The 25,863-nt window shown below is 27.5% G+C and overlaps 1 protein-coding gene across 2 annotated transcripts in view; it reads left to right on the plus strand.

Annotated features, from left to right (window-relative positions):
• Window positions 1-957: 957 nt before the first annotated feature.
• The window catches only part of LOC129980966 (B-cell receptor CD22-like), a 679,794-nt gene continuing 654,888 nt past the window's right edge, over window positions 958-25,863 (plus strand). For both annotated transcript variants that reach the window (XM_056091523.1, XM_056091513.1), the window contains exon 1: window positions 958-1,397. In XM_056091523.1, coding sequence (XP_055947498.1) covers window positions 1,280-1,397 — 118 coding nt within the window. In that variant the 5' untranslated portion in view covers window positions 958-1,279. The remainder of the gene's footprint in view (window positions 1,398-25,863) is intronic.

Here is a 25,863-nt window from a genome sequence, read left to right on the forward strand (position 1 = left end):
CTTCTAACATATTATTTTGCTAAAAAAACATTTCTATTATGTTTGAAACATATTATTTTGTTAGAAAAAATTCTTTTTTTCTTCTTGAAACTCCGATTTCGTTTGATTTGAAAGGGGCGGGTGGTGTTGCAGGTATGGTCTCCGTCACTTGACAACGATACAAAATTGCAAGTTCTCTTTTAAAATACCCTTCGGTTTACACCGAAAAAGTACTTAAAAATAACTACACTAAAACTTCCTGCTTGAAACATTATTTTGTAAGAAAAAAAAATGTCTCTTCTGCTTGAAATATGCAGTTTTTTAAATAGAGAGTTATATCGGTATATGAATTGCTTATTATTATTTTTTTAGCGAAATTGCTAGTGTGAAAGAATTTTCTTATAAACATCGTTTTCTTTCGAAATCAAATTTTAAATCGTCTGCATCATCAGCAAACTACCTCTACTAAAAGAATGACAGAATGGAGAATCGCCGTTCTTTACTTCAAACATTCCCCGTTTTTCTTCCGTCATTCGAGTCTCTTCTCACAACCATAGCAAATCCAAACATTTCGGTCTACGTGAGGAGTTATCTTGGGTATCACCAAACGGCCCCTTTGATGATAATCGCTTGACCCCCCCCCTCCGCGCGATCGCATCGAAAACCTATTACATATCATCACAATCCTAATCACCCCATCACCACGGAAGAACACTCTTCGACTTCACTCCCTCCCCAACTCTTCTTATTTGCGATCCACAAGTCCAATGGATCAAATCCTTCCACTCTCCTCCCTCCCTCTCTTCATCCATACCTTAATCCGAAGGAAGAGAGTGGAGGGGGAGGTGTAGCATCACTTCGCTCAACTCAAACTTCCGCGTTCGGCCGCAACGAAACTCAAATCCACCGTCTTACAGCGACATCTACCGTGAGGTGGAGGATTCACCAAGATCTTTCTCTCACCAAGGTTGCCGGATCGTGTTCAGTCGGCATCGGGCCACTCTACATCGCGGGTCTTTTCTGCCCATTTAGAACTTCGAGGCAACCCAACCAACCATCAGCTGCTACAAAACTTTTCAGCTGCTCTTGCTGCCTGCCGGCCCGGTCGGATTTGTTTTTTAACGAACGATTCTTTCTTTTATTGTTGTTGTCATCAGGTGTTGCCATTCTTTGAAGAGTAGAATTGTGGGCACTGGAATGAGAGGAGAGTGGTGTCTGCTGTGACAATTATAAGAGTTTGTTTGGATTTTTTTGAAGTGGGAGAGAAGATTTTTTCCGAGTTTGTTTTGGAATCGGTGGAATGTGGAAGATGTTGACACTCGGCTCTCGGAATATTGGACCTTGTAAATTTAAGACAGTGATTTTCGCGTTGCTGTGGATCATTCTGTCTTCGACGAGTTTCGTCATCAATGCTGAAGGTAAGAAAAAATTTTCGGAGTTTATTTCTGATTTAAAAGAATTCTCATCGATCGGCAGTTAACGCGATTCTGCACGCGTAGGGTGAAACTTGGGCAATCATTCTGGGAAATAATATTGGATAACTATCAATTATTTTTTAATATATAATACATATATATTTTTTTCCAGTTGATTGAAATACAGAAAATTAGAAATATTTAAGGATATTTTTACTATATTAAAATGATGGAATTTTTGTCGAATGAAATTAAAAAATATTTTTTTTTCATTTTTGTCGGTGATACATATAATCACAGAAATAAAGAAATCAGTTTTTATAGATTTTCGAGCGAATTCAGATTTTGAATTTCTCTCCTATTTTGTAAATATAATTTGACGCTTTTATTAATCAAAAGGCGGCGGATAATATTTAATTTTTTTCGTCTTCTCTTATAATTGGTATATATACAACTTAATTTTAACGGGTGATTCAAATCAATTTTGAATTGAAACCATATCAATTACAAAATGATGTTAAATATCTATTTTTTATTTACTTAAATTTGTATTTTAGTCGAATAAAATTTAATTTATAAAATTAATGCATATAGGTGACATTGTTTATATATCTAATGTTTATTTACTTAATTTGCATTTAATTAAATATTGTTCAGATTAGAAAAGTAAAGAAACTTTTGAATAAAACAGTATGCTTAAAATATTTTGTAAATTTTGATCGTATATACTAAATTTGGAAATTACATGAACTTGCATTGGAACTCATATTTTTATTTTGAATATTCCAAATCCTTGAAAGTGGCATTAATAATTCTGTGACGTAGCACGATTCTTCTTAAGAAGTTTTTGTACATTGTTTAATCATGCATTCGCAATTCTTGCATTAAATAATTCCCATTTTCATACAAGGCAAGTAGTAAATTATTGTTTAAGATAGGAGATCAGTTTTTATTAGCATAAAATTTACGAATCTATATGTTACTATCAAAGTTTAACAAAATGTGTCTTTACTTTGCCTGCATTATTTTGCATGTGAAAAAAAAATCGTTTGGGAAAGATGAAGGCAAACTTAAAAGCATTTTTCTGTTTCTCATTGGTAACAAGACTGAAAAATAAATTATATTATTATTTTCTTTTCTTGTGTGTTTATCAGATTCAAAATGGCGGGCTTTAAGATTAGGCAGTTGCCTAAGAGCTCTGGCTTCAGGTGGGCTGCTGAAAAGTCTTATAAAAAGATGTTATTGGCTGATTTGTCAAATAAAGAAAATTGTAAAAATATTGTTTTTATGAATTAAATAATATTAAATTTAATTTTAACATTTTAAAATATAATTAATCGGTATTCTCTCAGTTCCATTACGTTCACTTAGTTATTTCAGTATTTATAAACAGTGAATATTTATTTAAAAAGATTGTATGCAAATTACCACGCGATTATGAGTCACAAAACATAATTAAAATTATATACGTTCAGACAGTTACTAAAATAAAAAAAAAATGTTACATTAGTTATCAAATATTGACTAAGCTGAAAATGTAGATTGAAATGCGAATTTACATTGGCTAGTTTACTAAACGAATCATAATGAGCATTAGTATACTTAAATCTGCAATTTAATGAATTCACATTTTATAAGTAAAAGTTTAAAATTAGTTAAAAGAACAATAAATGAAGGTATAACAAACAATAAAGTAACTTATCTGGAAAATATATAATAAATTAAATGTTTCTTTATTTCAATTATCTAACACAATAATTTGATATGCTTCTTGTAGCGCTTTCGTGAGATGTTTTAAATAAAGTGTGTTGGATTAATTGTTAATAAATCTGAAAAAAAAAATTCTTTTTATAATGAAAATCACACAATAGATTCACAAATACTGAAAATATCCTTTCTTTGGGAATTTTTCTGATTTTTTTTCCAAAAATAAACAGAATATTATAAAAAACGTTACAAAATTAAACAAAATTATAATCTACAATTATAGTGTATGCAAATTCTTATCTTTTAACAAGAAATAACCTGATATTGTAATACGCAATGCAAAGAAGAATTTTGAAATGTTCAATAATTAAATGTTGATAATTATTAAAATTAATCAATAATTAATATATTGGCTAGTTTGATTCAAGTTACATCTCTTTCTACAGATGACTTGTTCCTGTAAATTCGTCTCTATAGCAACCTCCGAATTAAAAATATTGCGTTTTATATTTGATCGCAATATTCTTCAGCAATCATAATAATGCAATTGTAAATGCATCTGAAAAACTTACAAAAAATACAAAAAGAGCTATTTTAAAACCTTTCCAAGTGACCTCAAGGCAGATAAATCGCGATTTCACATGCTATGAGCAGATTCTCCTAATATTTAACTAACCCAATTTATTCTTCTTATTTGAGATTTCAAAATAAAAAGGTAATGCATTTAGAAGCATTGTAATTTAAAATGAGGTTATTTGGATATGGTATTCAGAACAAGGAGAAATATTCAAAAAATGCATTCGATTTCATTTATTTCTATACGTTTGCGAAATGTATGTATATGTCTAAAAGGTTAAATTACTCAATCACAGTTACAGTTGAATATAAATTGTGAAATTCTAAGTTTTATTCCAGTTGCGTCCATGGTTTGCAGATAAACTGTTAAAAAAAACCTGTCATAGAAAAAGCACTTTTTTGAAAGATAAGATTGCATGTTAAAAGATCTTTCTAATCCAATTCAAAGTATATACCTTATGAATATCTTTTTAAGTCTTTCATTTCATCTTAAAAATCCACACCTTTGATAAATTGATATAACAATGAAGTTCATGACATTTATAGATCGTCACCGTTTAAAAGAAGAGAAGGAAAAACAGAAAGGGATTGAGACTAAAAACAGAACATTTGATTACGTATCAAAATCCTTCAAAATGAAGAAAAATAAAATTTTAGTCGTAGATTTTAAATTAATGGAAGATGAATAATGGATTACAAAATCTCATTGGAACAAAGGGTTGGAGAAACATCTCTTGAGATTGTATCGATACTTCTATAATTCCTAAATAGGAGATATTTCAGTAAAAGAAATTTATAATATCTATACAATGTAAAAATTTACTAAAAGAGTTTTTGATAAACTTTTTTGAATTAATTTCTTGATTCGTAACTATCCTTTAATTATTAAAAGAAAAAATGAACATGAGGTTTTGTTCCAAAGTATCTCGTGAAATTGCTTTTGGAGCAGAAGTGACTTGGTGGCAAGATCTCGATTTTGAGACAAAAACTATTTTTGAAAATGACAGTATTTGGACCTAAAGCATTTAAAAATTGAAGTCCAGGATAAAAAAAAATCTTCTGTTGCTGTGGTGTGAAAGTTTGGAGAGGAGTTGATAACTAAGGTGTCATCAATTGATCACTTTTCAGTGTACATGATCATCCCAAAATAGCATCCATGTTTCTTTGAAACTATTTGTTAACGTAACTGATATATCTTGAAACTTATTTAATTAAATTAATTTGCTGATAATAAGTAACCATTTCCTATCGACATTATAGTATTATCAGAAATTTGTAACCAAAGTCTACGCTTTATAAAAAAAATATAAATTATTTTATGTCTCTAAATAACTTTATAATTTTAAGAAAGGGAATATTTTACTAAAAATTTGCATTTTATTTGAACAAAATTTTGATATGAAATTTATGTTTTGCCTCCTCTGATAAACTCAGACAAACGATATTAAAAGTAAACAAATATTGATATTGCATAAACAGTTGCGAGACGCAAACTGTCTCTGAATATATTGCAAAAATAATTTTCCCCCTCAAAAACTTCGCCTTTGATGTATGAAGACTGTCAGACCATTCATTCTTTATGCATACATACATAAAAATATTGATAGTTACATGTTACAGAACAATTTTAAATTTGAATATTTACAACATAAATATAAAGGATCTATTGCATTTGACATTTATTTTGAAATTTCTCTGCTCATGTTCAAAATGTATGTGTAAAAACAAATTTCATCAGGAGTGAATTGAAAATTTTGACTGAAAAGTGTTCGTTTTCATGTTTGCACATTCTTCTCAAAGGGAGACTGAGCAAATATTTACTTCTCCAATTTTCATAGAATAGTTTTCAAAATTTGGACTTCTTTTTATGGCATGAGGAGAACTTTTAGAGTTATTCTTATGAAAGAGCTTTGTTTCCAATAAATCGAACTTATAGAGTTATTCTTTTGAAAGGGCTTTGTTGCCAATAAATTGAAAGTAAAATTGAAAAAAAAAATGAGTAGTATAAACAAAAGTTCATCCATTATTTTACAATTAATGATTGATTCCTTATTTTAATAAAATGCTGATAATTTTATTTCATTCTTTCTTCAATGATGAAATCTAGCATATTTCCCAACATTTGTTTATCAAATTATAGAATATTATTAATGAAAACGTAAAAGAATTGCTTTTTTGTGTACGGTCTATAAACCTAATTAATAGAACTTTCCTAATGTAATGATATTCTATGTGATGTATGATTATATGTTTTATATTTAATTACATGTAATCATTTCTTTTATATAATTTATATATATAATTAGTAATAGAGATATCTACTATCTGTATTCATATTGGTTCTAGCAGGAATGATTTCAAACCAAATTTTAAAAGAGAAAAGACATAAGTGGAAAAGTGAAAATTTTAGAACAATTAAAGATAGAATAAGTGAAGTAATATTGTCTCAGATTAGATCTATAAAGATTTTCCATTTTACTCCCAGTAATGAAGATGTAGATAGATTCTTTTAAGAAGCTTTCTTAACTAGGGAATTCTTTCCATTATTTATTGACTTTTTCTCGCACTCCTTTGTAAAATGATTGCAATTTTTGCTTTGTGTTGTGTAAACAATTCTAGTATCCGAGAATTTATGAATAGTATTTGGAAAATGATCATCAGTGAAAACAGTAAATTGAAATTTGCTACCTGTGAAAATGATTTAACCTTAGTAGAATATGGACCTCAGTTGTTTAATTGTAGGGTTTACTTTCTTATTCAGTAAATCGCAAGTTTGAAAATTGATCTTTCAAACACGCAATCGGTAGTAAGCTTATTGTAGATTAACAAAACTACTGTGCTATTTTGAAGTAACATGAAAGTATTTTAAGTCACGGTTATATGATGAGTACAAAATTTGAGGTAGCATCCTTTTTTGAAACGTTTGTCGCGTCATTGGCGATAGAGCATTTTGCTCAAATTTGTCGTTTTAAAGAAATTTCATGTGCAACATTCCATATTTGACTCGTTCACATCTATATATACGGTAAATTTCTTATAGAATTTTGTTTTCGAATATGGAGCATTTTTGTCTCGAAGTCGAGATCGTATCTGCACCATATGCTAATGAGTTGATGCATCTTAAATGTACTGTGAATTATATACATCATACTTCTTCGAGTTAAAGCTACTAAATTTGACACATTTATATTTTGGATTGCAAAAATGTGTATCTTTGAGCGAATTTTTAAAAATTTTAATTAATTAAATGTTAAACGAAATCTTATTTTTCCGCGATAATACCCGAAACTACTACTGCATAAAGTGATTTTCTTTTTTTACCTTCTCAAAATTGAAAACATTCTTATTTTGTTTATGCCAATTTCATAGTATTGCAAAAGTTTCCGGAATTTTGTCAAATTTTTAAAGATGTTTTTTTCGCCTAATTTTCAATAATAGATAGATTGTTATCCTGAAATTTAAAACTTTTTCATTGCTTCGTCAAGTATTTAATCGTTTAATTTTCTTCCACAGTTGAAAATTAAGAAAGAATGATTTTGTTTGACATCTGTGTAATTTGCTTGATGAATAGAAAAACGGAAATTAAAAACCGTGAAAATTATAAAATATATGAGCCTGACAATTGCTTTTTAATTGTGATTGCACTGATCACAATTAGAAAGGTTCATGTACGCATTGCATTGAACGTATATGAGGCTATTAAATAACAGAGCTTTGATGTGTATGTCAATTTGTTGCTTAAAAACTATTTGTTGATGGAACCATGGACATAAAATAATGCCTAAGAGATTTCATTGAAATTAAATATAACCATTAACTCTGGCAAATTAACTTGTCTCTAAAGTATGAAATAAAACAAATAATCTGGCACTAGTTGGCTTGAGGATAAAACAAATCTTTATCAATTATTTATCTTGAATGCTTATTCAATAAAAATATGATTAGTTAAAAAAAAGCAGACTCATTTACAATATCTTATAGGCTAAGACATGCTTCTAACACATGTATCCACTTGTTGATAACAGAAGCCGAGTGCCATAAAAAGTGTCTTTCCCAATACTTAGAAATAAGCGATGAACTTGGCAAATTGGGTGCAATGCCAAGTCCCCAAAATTGTCCTCTCACCGTGTCGTTGACGTTGGAAGGTCGCCTGGCGTTGTCGGTAGACCAAAAAAAAAGTTGTGTCAGCAAACTTTGAGGATTTTCGGGTGCTCTGTCGGTACAAAAGACGATAGGTGATATCGCTGCTGAACTGTAAATTGCCTGTCAAGAAATTGAGTTAAAATGTGCTTGGTTTATCTTTCCTGAATGAGTAGAAGATGAAATAGAATTTAAATATGTGAATAAATGAAGATTTATTCATTTTTTCTGTTGGTAGATATTTTATTTACCATCAGATTTGAGGTCATTATAAATTCCTGTAGCTCAGTCAAAAAGTCTATTAATAACTAATAAGTAAATTCTTTCAATAAAATTAATTTTTGAAATGCGACAATTAAGATTTGTATTTTAAAATCTGATAATACTATCCTAATAGTACAAAATGAACAATACACTGAAATGCATGCTTTTGTATTAATAGATTGTTATCAGTAATTTGAGAAAAATGAATTTTGCTATTAATTGTAAAATTAATTAATAAGCTTGCTGCCGCGACTCCTAGATATGATTCGGACCCTCAATAAAGTATTGTCCTCCTTCATTGCTATTTTTTAACTATAAAAGAAACGAAATATTTTAATCCTAGTGCAAAAAAAAAAAAGGATTTCTAACTAGGGAGAAAAATGTGAGTCGCAGGTGATTCACGCAGCATCGAAAAAATCTGCATTGAACTAAATATTATTTATGTGGAATTAACAGGCAAAAAATTTATTTTCTCTGAAAGTGTATGCACATAGTAAAAATGCCTAGAGATAAAAAAAAATTAATTTAATCGTTTCACTTATCTAAATAACATCAATTCTGATTCCATATAAATTAGATGACAATTTGTTTTTAATCATTCAAGGTATTTAAATATATTGTAAATTTCAACTAGAACTCTGAGAATTTAGTTAAAAATCTTCTTTTCCCTTCTTAATAATTATATTTTTATGAGAATAAGATTCATTCGAGAATGCACCAACGATACATATACTATTAGAATAATTAATGAAATTTTAAAAGTTGGATGTTAATATTTAGAAAGATGTCTGATCAAGATTTGTACCCATTAAAATACATGTATTGAGCCGGTTAAGCTGTGCGTTAATCGATTAAATTTAAAGGACAAAAGTTATGTATAAAAGAGCATTCCGTCATATCCCACCAGTTTTTAATTTTAACGTTTCATTTCAGAGCATATTAAGATTAATTATTTGGAAAATTAACTAGCAAATTTTGCTGTCTTCAGGATCGTATTTCTTGACTTTTATATAAATCTGAATAGTAAAAACAATTTTCAGTCATCAAATCCTTCCTTCTTAAGAAACTCACGAAGACGAAAGATTTATTACAATTGAATTTCTTGACTTTTATATAAATCTGAATAGTAAAAACAATTTTCAGTCATCAAATCCTTCCTTCTTAAAAATCACACGAAGACGAAAGATTTATTACAATTGAATTATCATTACACAAAATATTGTCACTTTGGATTTTTCCTGAACTTAATTTGATTGATTAAATTAGAGTTTCACTTTTTCTTAATATAGAGATAATAAGGTTGCAATCTAATAAAAATATTCGCAAATTTATTTCGGAAGGAAATTTCTTTTACTTTAAGAAAGAATAAATCAGTTTATACTATCTCATTACTGTAGTCAAAATTGAATTAAGGGAATTATAGTGGTAAGGAAACGTAGTTCACTTGTAACAACTTCATTTTAAATTTATAATGCAAACACTTTACCTTAAGATGATCAGTATAAGTATATGAGTGATATATTATTCAATTAACTGTCTTTTTTCGTCAGGCAATAGATTAGTTCAAATAGATTACTACTAGTATATAGAAGTAGCTATAAATAAAAAGATATAGTTTAAGTTGAATGTTTCTTAAGACCTATTGCTGGATTGTGTTTCGATGTGTTTGAAGACATATTTTTTTGATTAAGAAATCAAACTTTCCAGATTTAATAATATTCCACACGTGCCTACTTTTAGTACTCTCGTGTAAAGCCTTCTCAGGCGCGAACATTCCAAAATACGCTCATCAGTGGTTCCAGGTGCTAACGACATGGGAGTTGTAAGGAGTATACCGACTTATTCGCTTCGACTGCTTCGGAAACAAAGTTTTTTTGGCCCCAGAATGTGAAGTTTGCGTGCCGAACTTTGTATTTGATGACTACCCATTCCTCGAAACCAGGAGATATTTTTCCAAACGCAGTTAAACTATTAAAGCTCACGAAACGATGAGTTATTTTTGGAAAAGGAGGGCCAGAGTGATGCAAGGGGTGGATGGAACGTCAGCAGTTCGGTCGAGTTTTGCTCTTAATGAACTTTTAAAATGTTTTCTTTATCATTCATTTACAGTTTCACAGAGGTTATGGAATCTGTTGCAGTTGCATATTATATGCATTTTTATAAACATTCTTTCAAAATTTTAAACAATTATATAAAGGAGGCTATATATATAAATTGCTAAGACTTTTATAAGAAATATATATTATTCCAATGATTCTTTCTTTATTCATAATATGCAATTTTATGTTGTCATATGTTTAAATTAATTTAGTGAATTTTTAAAATAAAAAAAAATTATCAAACACTTTTAAGTACATTTTGATTTGGTTAGAAAATTTTAATTCCAAAGATTCAATTTAGATTCAATGTATTAAGGGTCAAACGTCATCATAACAATTTTATGAGGACGTTAAGACAGTGTAATGTTATTTTAATAGTGCCCCCATATTTTGATCACTAGATTATAAAATAACAAAACAATTCATCAAACTTGTTGCGATAACTTTAAAGAGAGTTATGCTTGATATAAACATAAGGCGCCAGTTTAGATTGATGATAAAATAGAATATCAAAGATATCAAAATTTAATGATAAGATTTACAAGAGTAATTCTGGTATGTTGAAAAAAATTTGCAGCATTTTTAAAACGATTCATTATTTTACAATTTGAAGTTTTCATAGATTATTTTCTTCTAATTTAGCCTGTGAATTATGTTTAGGTTAAATTCAAAAAGAATTTGCTGCGGGAGTAATTTCTCTAGAGTACCTATTAGAGTACTTTTAGTATTAGTGTCCATAAAAAGATTTATTAATAGCTAATTAACTAATCGCAATGCTTTAGAGCTTTATCGACATTTTATTTTATTAAAGGTATGAAAAAGCAGTACCATTTTTATGTATGGAAGATTCAAGAATAATTGAGTTTTGTGGTGATATATGGCTTAATAAAAATTAGCTATGTTCCTTATTCCATTCGATATTATAAGAAACCAAGTTTAATTTAAACTAGTTTTCTGCCTATAGAAACATCAAAAAATGCAGTTGAAAATTTTTACTTTCTTCTTCGATATGGTACGATATTGAGTCATTTGTTGCGTGAGGTCATCACATTCCTTTCAAATCTAAAGCTACATATTTGCAATGTCCTTTTCTCCATCAAGCCGCAGAAATCTAGTCATAAATATCTATGCATTTCTTTCTTTTCATCTCTCTCTTTTTTTTTAATACTATGACTTCTTTTGTGAACACGAAAGGCATTAAAGCACGCAACAACATCCTTCAATGAATTTTCTGAATGAAAGAAGAATGAAATTTGTCCATTAAAGATGTCCTTGGGGAGTCACTAAAGATCCTGAACATGTGGACTTCAGCAAAAAAAAAAATTCTGTGAAAAGAATTTCAAGCTTGACGAAGCAATTCAAATAATTCCGTTTAATAAAGACAGTAGCCAAGGAATATTTAAAATTTTGGCAGCATCTTTAAAGCAGCATATCTGAAGCTTCATGGCTTTCTTCTAGATTGAGTATTGATACCTCCTAGTTAAGAAATTTGGTATTTACTAAGCACCAAAAGTTCAAAAGGAAAAGTAACTATTCAAACTGTTTGTATTCTATCTGTTTCTGGACCAAATAATAAATATCTTTAAAATTGATCCTGGTTTATTGTAGTTATTTGATTTGTTGGAAGGGCCGCGGTGGCCTGGTGGTAATGTCTCGGCTTCTGAACCGGAGGGTTTCAAGTTAGAGACCCGATTCCACCGAATAACCGTCGTGTTAGCGGGTACGGTGCACGTTAAATCCCTCGGGACCAAACGTCCTCCAGCTGGTATGGTGTGGAAGCTTTAAGAGGAGGGGTGCCAGCTCATGTGTCGTTATCGTCTTCTGACCACAGTTCAAAATTACGGGGGCTGTCCCAAAAAGTCCTAATGTTGCTTTAGAAACAAGCGTTAATATAACTTAATTAAACTAAACTGATGTGTTGGAGTGTCTTTTTGCGCTCCACATGTAATTATCCGGAGTCATTTTAAGTGATGTCAAAATTTCATAGCAAGTGTAATTGTTCCTGTTATTTAGAATATCATTGGATCCTGAGTCTTGGATGGGGGAACCAAAGGATTGTAAAAAGTAGATCCATATACAAAGAAAATCTAACATATATGATAGCCTGGGGATAACTAAATTAAGCAAAATGAAATGTCGTTCGATTGAAATTAGAGAGAAACTGAGAGTTGTCTTTCTCTACCGCACAGAAATTAAAATTAAATTAATGATACTCAATGAACTGATCAAAGAACCGAACAATGAACCGATGGAAAAGGATCATTGATCAGTTCATTGATGAGTTCACTGGGATTTTGAATAGGATTCATCGGAATTTTTCTCTACGTTGTTTAGGCATGCAATCTGCATTTTTTATATCAGTTTTGATATAATTTATAAATTAACGGTATAAAGTAAATACCATTTATTTTGTGCATTTATATGTAATTGATTTCAAATTAAGCATGTGCTAATTAATTAATTGTTGTTATTTATTCAAAATACCTTTAGCAGGAGATTTTTAAAAGATTATGTGATCTAATTTTTCTTAACGTCTTAAAACATTAAAGATAAACTTTAAATAAAATGTCCGCATTTTAGATTATTAAGCGATACCATAGTTTAATAATAATTTGAAAAACAGCATAAAATAAAAAATGCTGAATTTATGTCTTTGAATTTATCAAGCTGTAAAGCACACTTAAATGCTGATAAGAAAAAATATCGGTTCTAAATTAATGTAAGTTAAAAATAAAGATATTTTGTATCATAAAATATATATTTTTGTGCTTTTAAATAAAATTTCTGGAGTGAAATATACATTTTATTCTCTATTTCGGCCGTCTAGTTGTTTATATTATATTTACATTTTCCAAGAAATGATTTTACTAGATGTGATTCAAAACTTTGTCGATAAATTCTCTTATTTAAAGAAATTCGGATATCAGTAAATATAATGTAAAAAGAATTCAGTTGTTAAAGTAAATATTCAGGTATTTTAATAGAAAAAATAAAATTTTATTTTTAAAAAGATCTCTATCAGTTGCGTGTTTCCTGTACTAGAATAAAAAATTATTTTTGTATGTGTTATTAATAAATCACTAGTCTAATACATTTTTTTTTTGTTTTAAAGATCTAGCTACGAGGCTTAAAATGAAATTACGCAGCAGTAAATATATCTAAAGTTTTATCATAACGTTTACTACAACTATTTGAAAAGTAGAAATGAGAAACTTTCCTTTTTAGCCTTAAAACATAAATACCATTTTTACAATATGGGACTCGGTGAGGTATCCATCAAACTATCAGTTGTTACTAAAGGCATTCGTAAATACTTTTCAGCTGCTGAGAGAATGTTGGACATTTACGCTGATTCCGAAATCGAAAACGTTCTATTTACTACATTTCGACATAGACAAAAATATTTTTATTACATATAATGAGTTTTTTATTTTCAAACTTCAATTATCGTGATATTTGGAGAATTTCTTTAGTGATATGATTACACTTGCAGATATTATAATTTTTCTTCTTTGTATCGATATTCGATTTAAATCGATTTTGACAGTAAGTGCCAAAATCATTTGCGCTTGTCGCTCTCATGTAATGTTTATAATTCGTCACCTACTATTTTTTACTGTTTCTAGTCTTTTGTATTTGTCTTTTGCTACTAGACTTTTGTTTTTGGCGAACTTTTGGCTTAACCTTATGTTATTGGCGAAATTAATGCTTTACCATGTGCCATGGACGAATATAGACAGCAAACTTTCTTGGTTTCTTGGTTCAAGCATCTTTTATTATATTTTTAACGATTAAAAAAAATCGAAATGAAAAATTTCATTAATTGAAATAAATATGATATGTTTGACAATTTCTTTTTGTCATTTTTTCTTGTCATGCGGTACTTATAGAAAAACTTAATCTCAAGTTACTTTATAATGCAATTTTTAAATTCATAATGAACTTGCAAATTTTCTTCATATACGTTAAATAATAGAAAGGGCAAACAATAATAGTATTTGAATATTTAAAATTGGAAAATGTAAAAATTTATAAAAATCGTTTAACATAATATTTTAAAATAAAAAAAATCTACGTTTAAATGAAATTAAATTTAAAATTGAAAAAATGACCTAAAATTAGAAAATTTTCAAAATGCATTTTAAGTTATTTAAATTGTGTAATATCATAATATTAATAAAAAAGCATAAAATGAATTATCTCAGTGCAATATTTTTCCTAAGTGAACTGAGTTAATCGAAGCGATTATCAATGTAAATAATCAGTGCTTTTATGACTGTTAAAGATATTTGAAATTATTTAAAACCGGTGTTTTTCTATTTTCTATAAACAAATTCGAAAATAATATATAGTTTTTATTAATCCTTTATTTTTATCTTGTGTTTTTTTAAAAAAAATTAAAACAGAAGTTTAAGATAAGATACATATACTAGTTAGCAAGTGTGCAATTTTAGAAATTTTTGAGTTAAAGTACATTTGCTTCATAATTTAATTTTAAAAACTCGAAATCTTGGTGAAGATGAGAAAGTCTATTATTTATTTAACAATATTTATATTTAACATAGTATAATTTTTAATATAGAAAAAATTACCCGATTGCCTTCATTCGTATTATTATTTTCTTATATATTTTTCATAATTTATATAAATAAAAAAGTCACGTTTTAGCTCTATATATAAATTAACCCTAAAGAATCTTTTCATGACATTCAATTGGAAAACTGAATACGCCTTTACTTTATTCTTAAAAGCAATGAATATTAATTCTTTTTTAAATGAGTAAACTTCTACAAAGCAACGTCAGTTTTGGATCTGGATAGCCAAATAACCGAGGAAAATTTAAGTGTCGATCGAGGCACTTAAATTTTCTCAACTTAAGAAGCACTACACTTAAGAGAAAAGCCTTTTAATTACAGGGTATTTTCAAATATTTCTTAATGGAATCCTTGCTACGTAAACGGAGTTTAATTACTTAATAAGTATTGAGCTTCTTAAAATTGCTGCATTAATATCTTAATTGACGGAAGAACTGAGATGAGCCTTTTATTTATATTTCAGTTCCCAAAGTGGGATCAAATAATATGAAGTTATTTCTTAAAAAATAAAATTAGTATAAATACTTTGTTTCATGAAAATCTGCTCTAATACTTATTATAATTGCAAAAAATTAAATCTAACAAAATGATAAAATATATCGCTATAATACCAATGTCTTTCATTTTTGTTTATTGTTGTCGCAAATAGATTATACAAACGAAGCATTAAATATAAAACAAAACACATAATACTGAATGATAAAAAATATTTCGTGTGGTAAAAATTATATACTGTAGATCTTTAAAATGTTTGACAGTTAAGTAGTTTGGATTTTAAAAAAAATCCTAAAACTGACATGAATGATTCACAAATATTATCCTATAAGATTGAATACAATGAAAAATTATTTTGCTTTATGCAGGGCATAAGGAAACTTATGCAGCAAAATTAGAGGAGAGATGTTAATTAATTAGAAGAACAATATTTGTTGTATAATAGTTAGTATTGTTACTTTTCTATGTTGATCCATTATTTGACAATAAGTATTCCGTAGATGCAAAATTGCTGCATAAGTTTAGTGCTGCATAATGAAAGTGTGATATAGAAAATATGTATCGGCAGAATTGTTTTAATAGACATATATTCTAGCTCCTCATTTTATGTACTATTTTTATGTCCTCAATCAGCATGGTGTTATATCTTGAATTCTCATGTAAGAGGCTGGGACACAATCATTTATTCAGTAATTAAAATAACTTTGTTTCCAAAAAATCTCAAATTTGCTAAACAAAGCTGTATCAGCATTCTCAATGCAGTTGCAATAGCAACTGGATGCAATTCTGAAAATGCAAGTTGCAAGTCTGAATGCAAGTCTCAAATGCAACTCTGAATTCTAATGTCGTGTACAATCAAAGTAATTGTTTGCTGCAAGAGTTATCAGACCGACTAATGTTAGAATGCTTATACGTTGAATTAGTTTTAGGAGAATTATTTTAATGGCAATATTTTCTGTAGGAGGAAAAGAATTAATATAATCTAAAATAATTTTGAAATGCCTATTTATACAGCCGTAATTTAGAATATAAATTACAATAATTTTATAACGAAACTATTCTGAAAGTGAAATTTTTTTATCTTATTAAACTATTAGAATCTAATAAATTAATTTTTGAAACTGCTTTATCGTGTAGTAAAATTAAGAAATCATAAAATTGGAATATATGGTAAAATTGATTATTTTGTGAACCGTATTTTAGTAAAAGGGTGAAACATGAAATTTTTTGTAGAATTTATTTATAGGAATCTTTTATAGTGAAAATTCTGGATAACTCTCAGATATTTTCAATAAGATTCGTATCATTTTTGGAATAATAATGAAAATAAATTTGAATTTCTGATTCTCTACAAATAAACTATCAATTAAAAACATATATATATATATAACAGATGGAAGAAAAGGAAAAAAAATTAAAAGAAATACTTTCTTCATTTTAAATTTGATCACAAATTTATTTTGACTTAGAAAGATGCTTATAGCAATTTTTAATCCAACATTTTTAATTAAAATACTTTTTATGATTTGTTTAATATCTTCAGTGGTGTTTCATGTTTCTCAGTCAGGTCATAAAGAAAATGAGAAGCGTTAATACTTTTAATATATTTTAAGCAAAATGTCCATTTTCCACGTGAAAATAATTAGAAATAAAAATATTTAAATTTTAGACCTATTAACTTATAGGAAAGGTGATTAAAAAGATAAAAATTCACTAAACACAATATTGAAAATTAGATTTAATTTATTTTTTGTTTTTTACACGCTGAAGTGTTATTTTCAAACTTATCAAGTTTATCTGTTCTAAGAAAAGAAATAATTTTAATAAAATTATTCAAAAATTATGCATAAAATATTATTATTTTTTATTTTTAAGAGATTTGACAGTGAAGTCTTTATCTGGACTTAAACATATTTTCATCTTATAAGTATGAATCAACATCTCAGCACATTAATATTTTTTTTTCTAAAATAATGCTCAATAAAGAAGGAGTATAGAGATATTGTTGCTATTAGCGAAAGGCGAGGATCGAACTCGCAACCTTATGGTTCGTAGCCGAGTAAGATGATCACAAGATAAAAGAAATTTCTCATGTCTCGTAGCTGTTATCTGGCTTATAAAGCGTCACCACAATATTAAATATTGCAATAACTATTCAAATACATTTTGATATCAATATATTCCCTTATTTTCATCCTCAAAGGGAGGGTTTACTCAATTAATTTTATTATCTTCCTTTGAATAAGAAAAAAATGTCTTCACTTTGATTCTTTTGTAATATCTTGTTGAATATTGAAAACAAAAATCTATACAAACATCATTTTTGGGCAGAAAAGAAAACTTTGCAATAAATTAACAATTAAGATGTGAATATGAAGATAATGGAAATTTAGTCGATTAATGAATTGGATTCAGAATTATGACAAATTTCGATTTTTCAATTCCGGAGCAATTTGCATTTGTCAAATAAAACTTTGAGAATACAAAAACAGCAGTTTTCAAAAACTTACAATTTATCCAAAACTTTAAAGATTTACACTTTTAAGAAGTGCAAAGTATGACTTAACACCACTTTGTTGACTAATATTTTCTTGAATCTTAATGTTCATTTTTTCGATGGCTTCCCTAAACTAAACTAGATAATATTAAATATATCATTAACATCATATCTATAGCATGTTTACAGATACGGTAAGTAATTTCGATAAATTTATTATATCAAAGAATTTAAAAGACAATAAAAATTTATAGTATATACACAAGGCATTTAATTATTTTATGTATTTACTTTTTTTTTATTTTGTATTTACTTTTAACTGGGAATGAAAATCTAAAAATACATTTACTTATTTTTCAGCAATACTTAGCTTACCTAAAGACAGAAAGCTGGAAATGGATTAGAGACGAGAAAAATTTTGATTTTATATGATCTAAAACATAATTTTTTGCAAATATAACAAAATATACATAAAAATACAAAATAACTATAATACATAAACAAAGTTAAAGCATAATAAAAATTTTAACATACTCATCGCGTTTGTTTGGAATGAATCAGTATTTTTATCATACATGACGAAAACTCAGATTTTAAATTATTATTTAATACTTGCGTGTCATAACTTTATAAAAGAGAACACTGAATAATTAACTAGCATATTGTGAGAATTTTTGAATGATTAATAGATGGAAATAAAATGGAATCGTTTGTTTTGTTTATATGATCAATGGAAGGAATTCAGAAAAAGAAATCGTTTGCTCATCATTAATCATGCAGTGCTTTTGCAGTTGTTTCTAACATTCATCTTTTCAGTGCGAGAGTTTTTCAATTTAAAACATTGATACAACATCTGCATCTATATGTGAAGATTTCAGAGTTTGCATTTGAAAAGATCTAGACATATTGCTATAGGATCTTTATCTTTGGTGAATTATGAACAATCACTTTCAACAGAATGTGATGTCGTAATTTCAAGAATAATATATTCACAATGAAAATTGATTCCTTTTTTTTTTATCTGAGTTAGAATACTGGAATATGAAATTAATTTAAAAATGCAACAAATTAAATGTAGGAAAATGTAAAACATTATTGAAATCTGAGATAGTAAATTCTTATTATTCTAAATGTTGTTTATTTTCAAGGGAAATTTGCGATATTAAAAATTGACTCTTAAGTTTCAATTTCATCTCTATTTCCTCTTTAGAAGAAACGTTTGATTCATTTTAAACGATTGTAAAAAGAAAACAAGAAAGAAAAGAAACATTTCAATCAATTTTTGAAATATTTGTAAAAATTAAGAAAACTAGACTAAGAATTTCATGTTTTTAGTTAACATGTATCATATGTTAAAGAAAAAATAAAGCAATAAGGATAATTTAATTAAACTTTGAAATTTTAATTAGTTAATAACTATTCACATTAATTTATTTCAATTAAGCTTCTAAAATGATTTTACCTTTTAAATGATTTATTCCTATGCTAATTCCGTTTTTCATTTTCATCTATTTTAACAATTATGCATTAAAGATAAATTTAATAAAAAAAATATGAACATTCGTTTTTAATAATGTACTTAAAGAGTGATTTCTTATTTTAATTATTTTCTAGTTTCTGGAATTGTTTTGGATAGAATATCCTTCTTATTTTACCTAAGGCAGGATTTTCTATCTTATCTTTCGCTATCAAATAATAATTAATTGTTCATCATTAAATGTTGCAGAATTTTAAAATAATTTATTTCTCAGTTTCTCTATTTGATATCAGAAGAGAATAAAGATGAATTCAATTATTTGGCAAAATGGCAGTTAAATTCTGAAAATAATGCATTATCATCAAATATTTTTAAGAATTGAAAATTTCAAAAGTCTGATGCATCAAAAAATCGGCGGCAAATTGTTTAAAAATTTGATCTTTATAAACACGAAAAAAGAAAATCAATTAAATAACACAAAAACATATAATATAAAATGATTATACCGTATTCGGTGGCTTAATTGCTCATTCAAGAAATATTCTGAAGATTGAATTGAATCATTTAAAGAGATGATAGTCAAAGCAATGTTCAAAATTTGCTTTATTGACGATCTTAACTTTTTTCATATCCTAAAATGTTTTCTAAAATGCATATAAAAATCAAAATAATTTATTCATTTCAAAGATATCATACTTATCTAACATCATTATGAGGGGATTTAATTGATTATTTAGGAAATATTTTGATGATTGATTTGAATGATTTAAAGAAATGGTAGTCAAAGCAATGTTCAAAGTTTGTTTTATTGGCGATCATAATTTTTTTTTATATCCGATCTTTTAAAATGCCTACAAAAACGAAATAATTGATTCATTCCAAAGATATCATACTTATCTAATATTTCAATTCTGCTGTACAGTGATTTGTTTTTAAAAATGTTTGAAATGGCTGGTCTTCTATCCTTCGTTAACTCCATTATGCAATTCACCCGCATGACTAATCAAACATTAATGTAATCGGTTGCTCGCTTAAACTGGTATATTAATGTATTCCCAATAGACCAATGGAATATTCATCTAAACGGTTCTATAAATAAACACTGGTTATAGGCTAGTAATTAGTCTGCACTGATAATGCAGAGCGCTTGCTCAGATGCGTTATTCGAGGCACCTCTGAGGAGGTTGCCACTTCCCTATTAGTCAATGGAGCATCGCCTTTGTACAGCATTAGCGCCTATAAATTCCACTGCTTATTAGGACAGCAGGGTAGGCGGATATTAATTTGGAAACAAACACCCCTTGTGCTTGTGGTTGCAGGGAAGATAAACCCATGCATAGGATATTAAAATCTTCATTTACAGCCCTTTAAATCATTTATAAATCTATTTTCAACAGCTCTATTGCTAATTATGTCGTTTTAGATTTTATTCAGATTCTAATCATTTATACTTTAATTAGATTCTAATTAAGGGGGACTAAAAATGTTTAAAAATAGTTATCAAAAAAGTTTGATTAAAATTTTATAAAGTTGCATTTTTTATTTTAATTATCTATTTTTTTTTGTCTTTTATTCATAAATAACTATTATAAATGTTGAAGAATTTTTCATTTTTTTCTGAAATTTATCCAGGTTGCGTTTTTCGTAGGGAATCAAAAGTTGATTAAATTGATGAGTTTAGTTTTGAATAAATTAAATCAATATTGATAAATGATTATTGAAATGAATTCTAATAATTAATTTATAAAATAATTTCGACGATAATGTAATACATTATCATCGAGACGATAGAAAGTTGTAAAATTTAAAACCTTCTATGCTATCAGGAAATTAGTGAATGAATATGAAGTTCTCCCAGCAGAAACATGAAGAACGCAAATTAAATAAAAGTATATAAAAGTTCAACTTTTAATGCAATATTTTTGTTATTAATGCTTTGTAATTCCAGCAAACTATTGGACTTTTATTTTCAGAATAAAAGGCTTCATTGAAATTAATAAGTCTCTTAATAGAAACTTGAAAATGATATTTAAATGAACTTAGTTGTAAGAAAAATAAATATTGTATTACAAGAATCGTAAATGCTATTAATTGCATAATGACTTGGCTACCCCCCCCTCCTCCCCCACGAAAAAAAACCACGCTTTGATCTCCAAGTATTAATTTCATATAATCTCTTGAATGTTTATGTAATCTAAATAGAATGTAATACAGTTTATCTATAGGATTTTTTTATGTTTCATATTCAGCTTATGTTTTCTTAATGTATACAATTTTTTTTCAGCATAAAACTTTGTGATGAAGATATTACCATATGTTTAAAGTGATCTTTGATTGCATATTAGAATTGCATTACATTATTGCTATTAAAAGTGTGTTTTAATATAATCTAAAGGTAGATGAAATCAATCTTTTGTGTTCTTTCAATTATATATATATGTTCGAAAATAAATTTGTCTCTAAAATTGAAATTTATTCAAAAACGAAATAATTGAGTTTATAATAATCTTAAAAACTGCTGCTGTTCGTGGATAAGCTTGGATAGCTTCCAATAACATAATTTTTCCAAGACAATAATTCAAGAAATAAAAATATAATACTTGTTAAGAATTTCTTTGCAATTAGGCTGCAGAAAATGTTTTCAGCTATGTGTTTTATTTTTGAAGTTGGGTTTAAAAATCGCGTAATTATAATTTATTTTAAGTTACATAATCAATGGTTCATAATTTTTTATTTCGAACTACTGCATATTATTTATTTTAAGAAATATGAATATTCTTCATATTGTTGCGAGTGAATTTAAATCAAATATTTTAAAATGTTTTAGATTGAGGTTTCTAAAAAATATTTGCTTGAAATGTTATGCAATTAAATGATAATAACACAGAAAAAATTATATTTTTAAATAAAAGAATCAAATTCTTAATTGATAAGCTTCTAAATTAAATATTATTATATCATGCATTTATTTAATTATTGAGAAAAATAATATTTTTTTAAATCAAAATAAGATTTAAGGATTTAGTTTTCATTACCTTAGTTTATCATCAGTTTTCTTATATGATTCGGTTATAAAGTTTGGGGTGTTAAATTAACAGAATTTGGCTTGACTAATATTCATATAAGTAAAAAGTTAAGACAATAATAAAAAAAAATAAAGGAAATCATCAAAATTTGATGATTAAATTTTCTTAATAATATATGTTTATGAATATTATTTGAGCAGAAACAATGAATCAAATATCATTTAGGCGTCTATGGAGTTATAAATTATTCGTGTAATTTCATGTAATAAAGCACCAAGAGATAAGTGAGGTTTTTGATTTGCATAACTATATCATTTTCTTCTCACATTGAGTAATATAATTTACATTTAAATTCTGCAACTGATTCAAAAGTGATGCTTTTCTTTTCGGTTGTACTCATTGTAAAGCTTCTACTTTCTAAGATAAATAAAGGATGAATTAAAATGGTCTTTATACTTACTTACATGTATTTAAATTTAAAATAGTATATTTTTAACGATATTTATTGGATTTTTTTTCTATTTAATGAAAATACTAAGGAAAATCGCAGATTTCTTCAACATAAAGTGTACATGATAAGTAAAGAAAATCATTCAAGCGTATTAGGTAGGTTGCTTTCTAAAGGATATTGCCCGTCTTCCAGAAAAAGATTGCAATATGTAACCAGCACAGAAACCGCGGAATGACTCACAGCTTATTATTATACATTGTCATATTTTTTTTCATTATTATACGTCTTTATTTGGGGGGGGGGGCGGTTTCTTAAAAATTCTGTCTCATTGTTTACTTGTATTAATGTGTAATTATTATTGGTTTGAAGCTTAATTCTGATAAATATTTGAATTATCATTTATTTTTATTTATTGAAAATTATTTTTTTTACTTTCTGCAAACTGATTTTAAAGTGCTAATCTTATTTTAAATTTATTATTATTGTAAATGGCATAAAGGCTATAATTAGTATGAGAAATAAATAATTTAGAGTTCTGGATGAAGTTTTGGTTAACATATATTTACTATTTTGATACCTCCATGCAGCGACCAAATGCTTTGGCTCAATATACTAAAATTTTACAGCGGGATCAAAGTCTGATATCCCTTAAAAGTACGTGATTACAGAACACTCTTTTAAAATAACCATTAATTGAAATTTCCGCAGTTTTAGTAATATATTAATAGCAGTAACTTATGAAATGTCGCTTTGTAAAAAGTTTTAAAATAATTTGTTTCAACAAGAGATAGCTTTTTCACTTAAAAATTGTCACTATATTTAGATTATAAAACTAAAATGCTTCTTTTGGTTTGGGCTATGAGTTTATCGTTATTTCGAGTCAAATAAAAATAAGAATTTTCAATATTTTATGCAATGAATTAATAAATTTGGAAAACAGTTTTCTATTTTATGATGAAATCCATTTTGTTATTTGCATTAGCCTACAATCTAGAAGTAGTTGTGAATTGTGTTCATATAAAGCCCCATCCGAATGACGTGTTGCCTTTATGGATATGGTCGTAACTCTGCCATCTGAGAAGTTGTAGTACCACCCCCACCTATGGATGTCAGTCGGGAGGATCCCGCAAATTTTCGGTAAAATGAACACACAAAGAACCCCGAAAAACCACAAGAAAAGGGAAAGAGGGGGAAATGTGCCTGTTTTTAGACGCGCAAGGGCCGTCGGAACGGAGTTTTATACGTTCCATCTATTGTGTGCTGATAAATTTCTTTTCTTTTTTCTTTTTAATTTAAGTAATATATCCAAATTGGATACAATGGGAATCTTCAAACTGATAATTAAAATTTACAAAACAATGATTGTTCTAGAATAAAAAATTAGCTGACACTTAAATTGTTATATTATTGCAATTCTGTTTTCAACAAAATCTTTGACTTAGTTACACTAAAAGAAGCCTTTCTGTTTTAAAAGTTAGATAATAGTAGAGTTCTAAAATAACTCTGCCTATTTATCTAAGTGCAAAACGGTTTAAGCTTCCCTTCCATTATTTGCTTCTAACTAAATATAAAATGTTATTAGACCGAAGTCTGGAAAGAAGTTTTCATTCTCATCAACTAAGACAATTAACTAGAAAGCAGCAGACACGTTTTTTTATGTTTGTAAATTGTTTTTTTGCGGGAGAATAAACAGAAGCAAGTAACGTGAAAAATCATTACAAGGTAATAACTAGTATCTTTTCCTCTAAGCCTTGCTTTACTTAAAGTGGCAGAAAAGCAATATTTGCCCGCAATTGTTTACATTTGCCAAAGAAAAAAAAAGGAATGCAATCAAACTTTTGAAAAAGCAGTTGTTCGGATGATGAAGGGAAACAGAAAACGAGGGAAAGTTCGCCCTCATCGATTGCCACTTCACAAAATGAATAAAAAAAGAAAGAATATTTTTGTGAATACATAGAGTATTCTTATTTTCAAACAATAGTTTTCTAAGCAAAGGAAAACCAGAAGAGTGTTTTCTTTGACCTATATTTCTTCCTCATCGTTTCGGTATGAGGAAAATTTAATGTCGTTTTGGATTGTAAACAAAAGAATTGATGCCAGCGGAGCTTATAAATAAAATTTCGAACATCCAGTGGCTTGGATAAAGCTGAAGTCTCGCCGTGTGTAGAATTAAAAATTTTGGATTTTCATGCTGAGTTTTTCACAAAAAAAAAAAGTTTTTTTTTTTTAAGTTTTCAAAAAGTTTGAAATTTAAGTAGATATGATCACAATCAAATTAGAAATTGTTATTTTATAATGCTTTTAACTAATATAAATCAGAAATTGATGTTGTCATTAATGCGAAAAAAAGGAAGTACAAAATTAAAAGGCTATTCTATAAAGCAATAAATAAAAAATACAGTATATCCTTATCTGAGAATTTTATTTACTCACAAGAATGGTTATTATCCTTAATCCTTAAGGATCTTTATCCTTATATAATCCTTTAATTTTTAGCACGTAATTTTTTATTCCTTTGATGTATCCCAAATTGAGAAACTGATATACTTAATAATTTCTTAGCATTTCAAAATATCAAAAAGCAATTAATATATATGAAGACATAATTTCAAATTAAATTAATTAATAAAGGAAATATTAGTAATCAAAATGATACGCAAGAAATTTCTAAAATAATGAAAAAAAAAAAAAACGTGCGTGAATACAATGTAATACGATTTAGATGAAATATTGTTTCTTTTCCAAAAATAATGCAAAAATTATTTGGTAGGGAGTAGGAAAACAATGATGAAAATTCTTTTATTCGATTATTTTTTTCGGAATTAATTGTATCTAAACAGATTTAATCTTTATTTCTAAAACCCTCTTCTAAAATTAAAGTGTATATTTATTATCGAAATAAAAAAATAGATCAAAATAACGAAAAAAAATTATATTAAGAAATAAATATCTGGCATAATCATCAATTTTGGATGTTTTCATAATCCTGGAGTGCTAGAACTTCTCTTTATTTATGATCTCAAACCAACGTGAAGGAAAAAAAAAAAAATGTTTGACTTGGTTTATTGCTTCTTCCAAAAAATAATTCAAATTATTATTTTCTTACATTGCATATATATTCAAAAACAACTGAAATTAAATT

Source organism: Argiope bruennichi, chromosome 1, assembly GCF_947563725.1.
Source record: "Argiope bruennichi chromosome 1, qqArgBrue1.1, whole genome shotgun sequence".
NCBI lineage: Eukaryota > Metazoa > Arthropoda > Arachnida > Araneae > Araneidae > Argiope > Argiope bruennichi.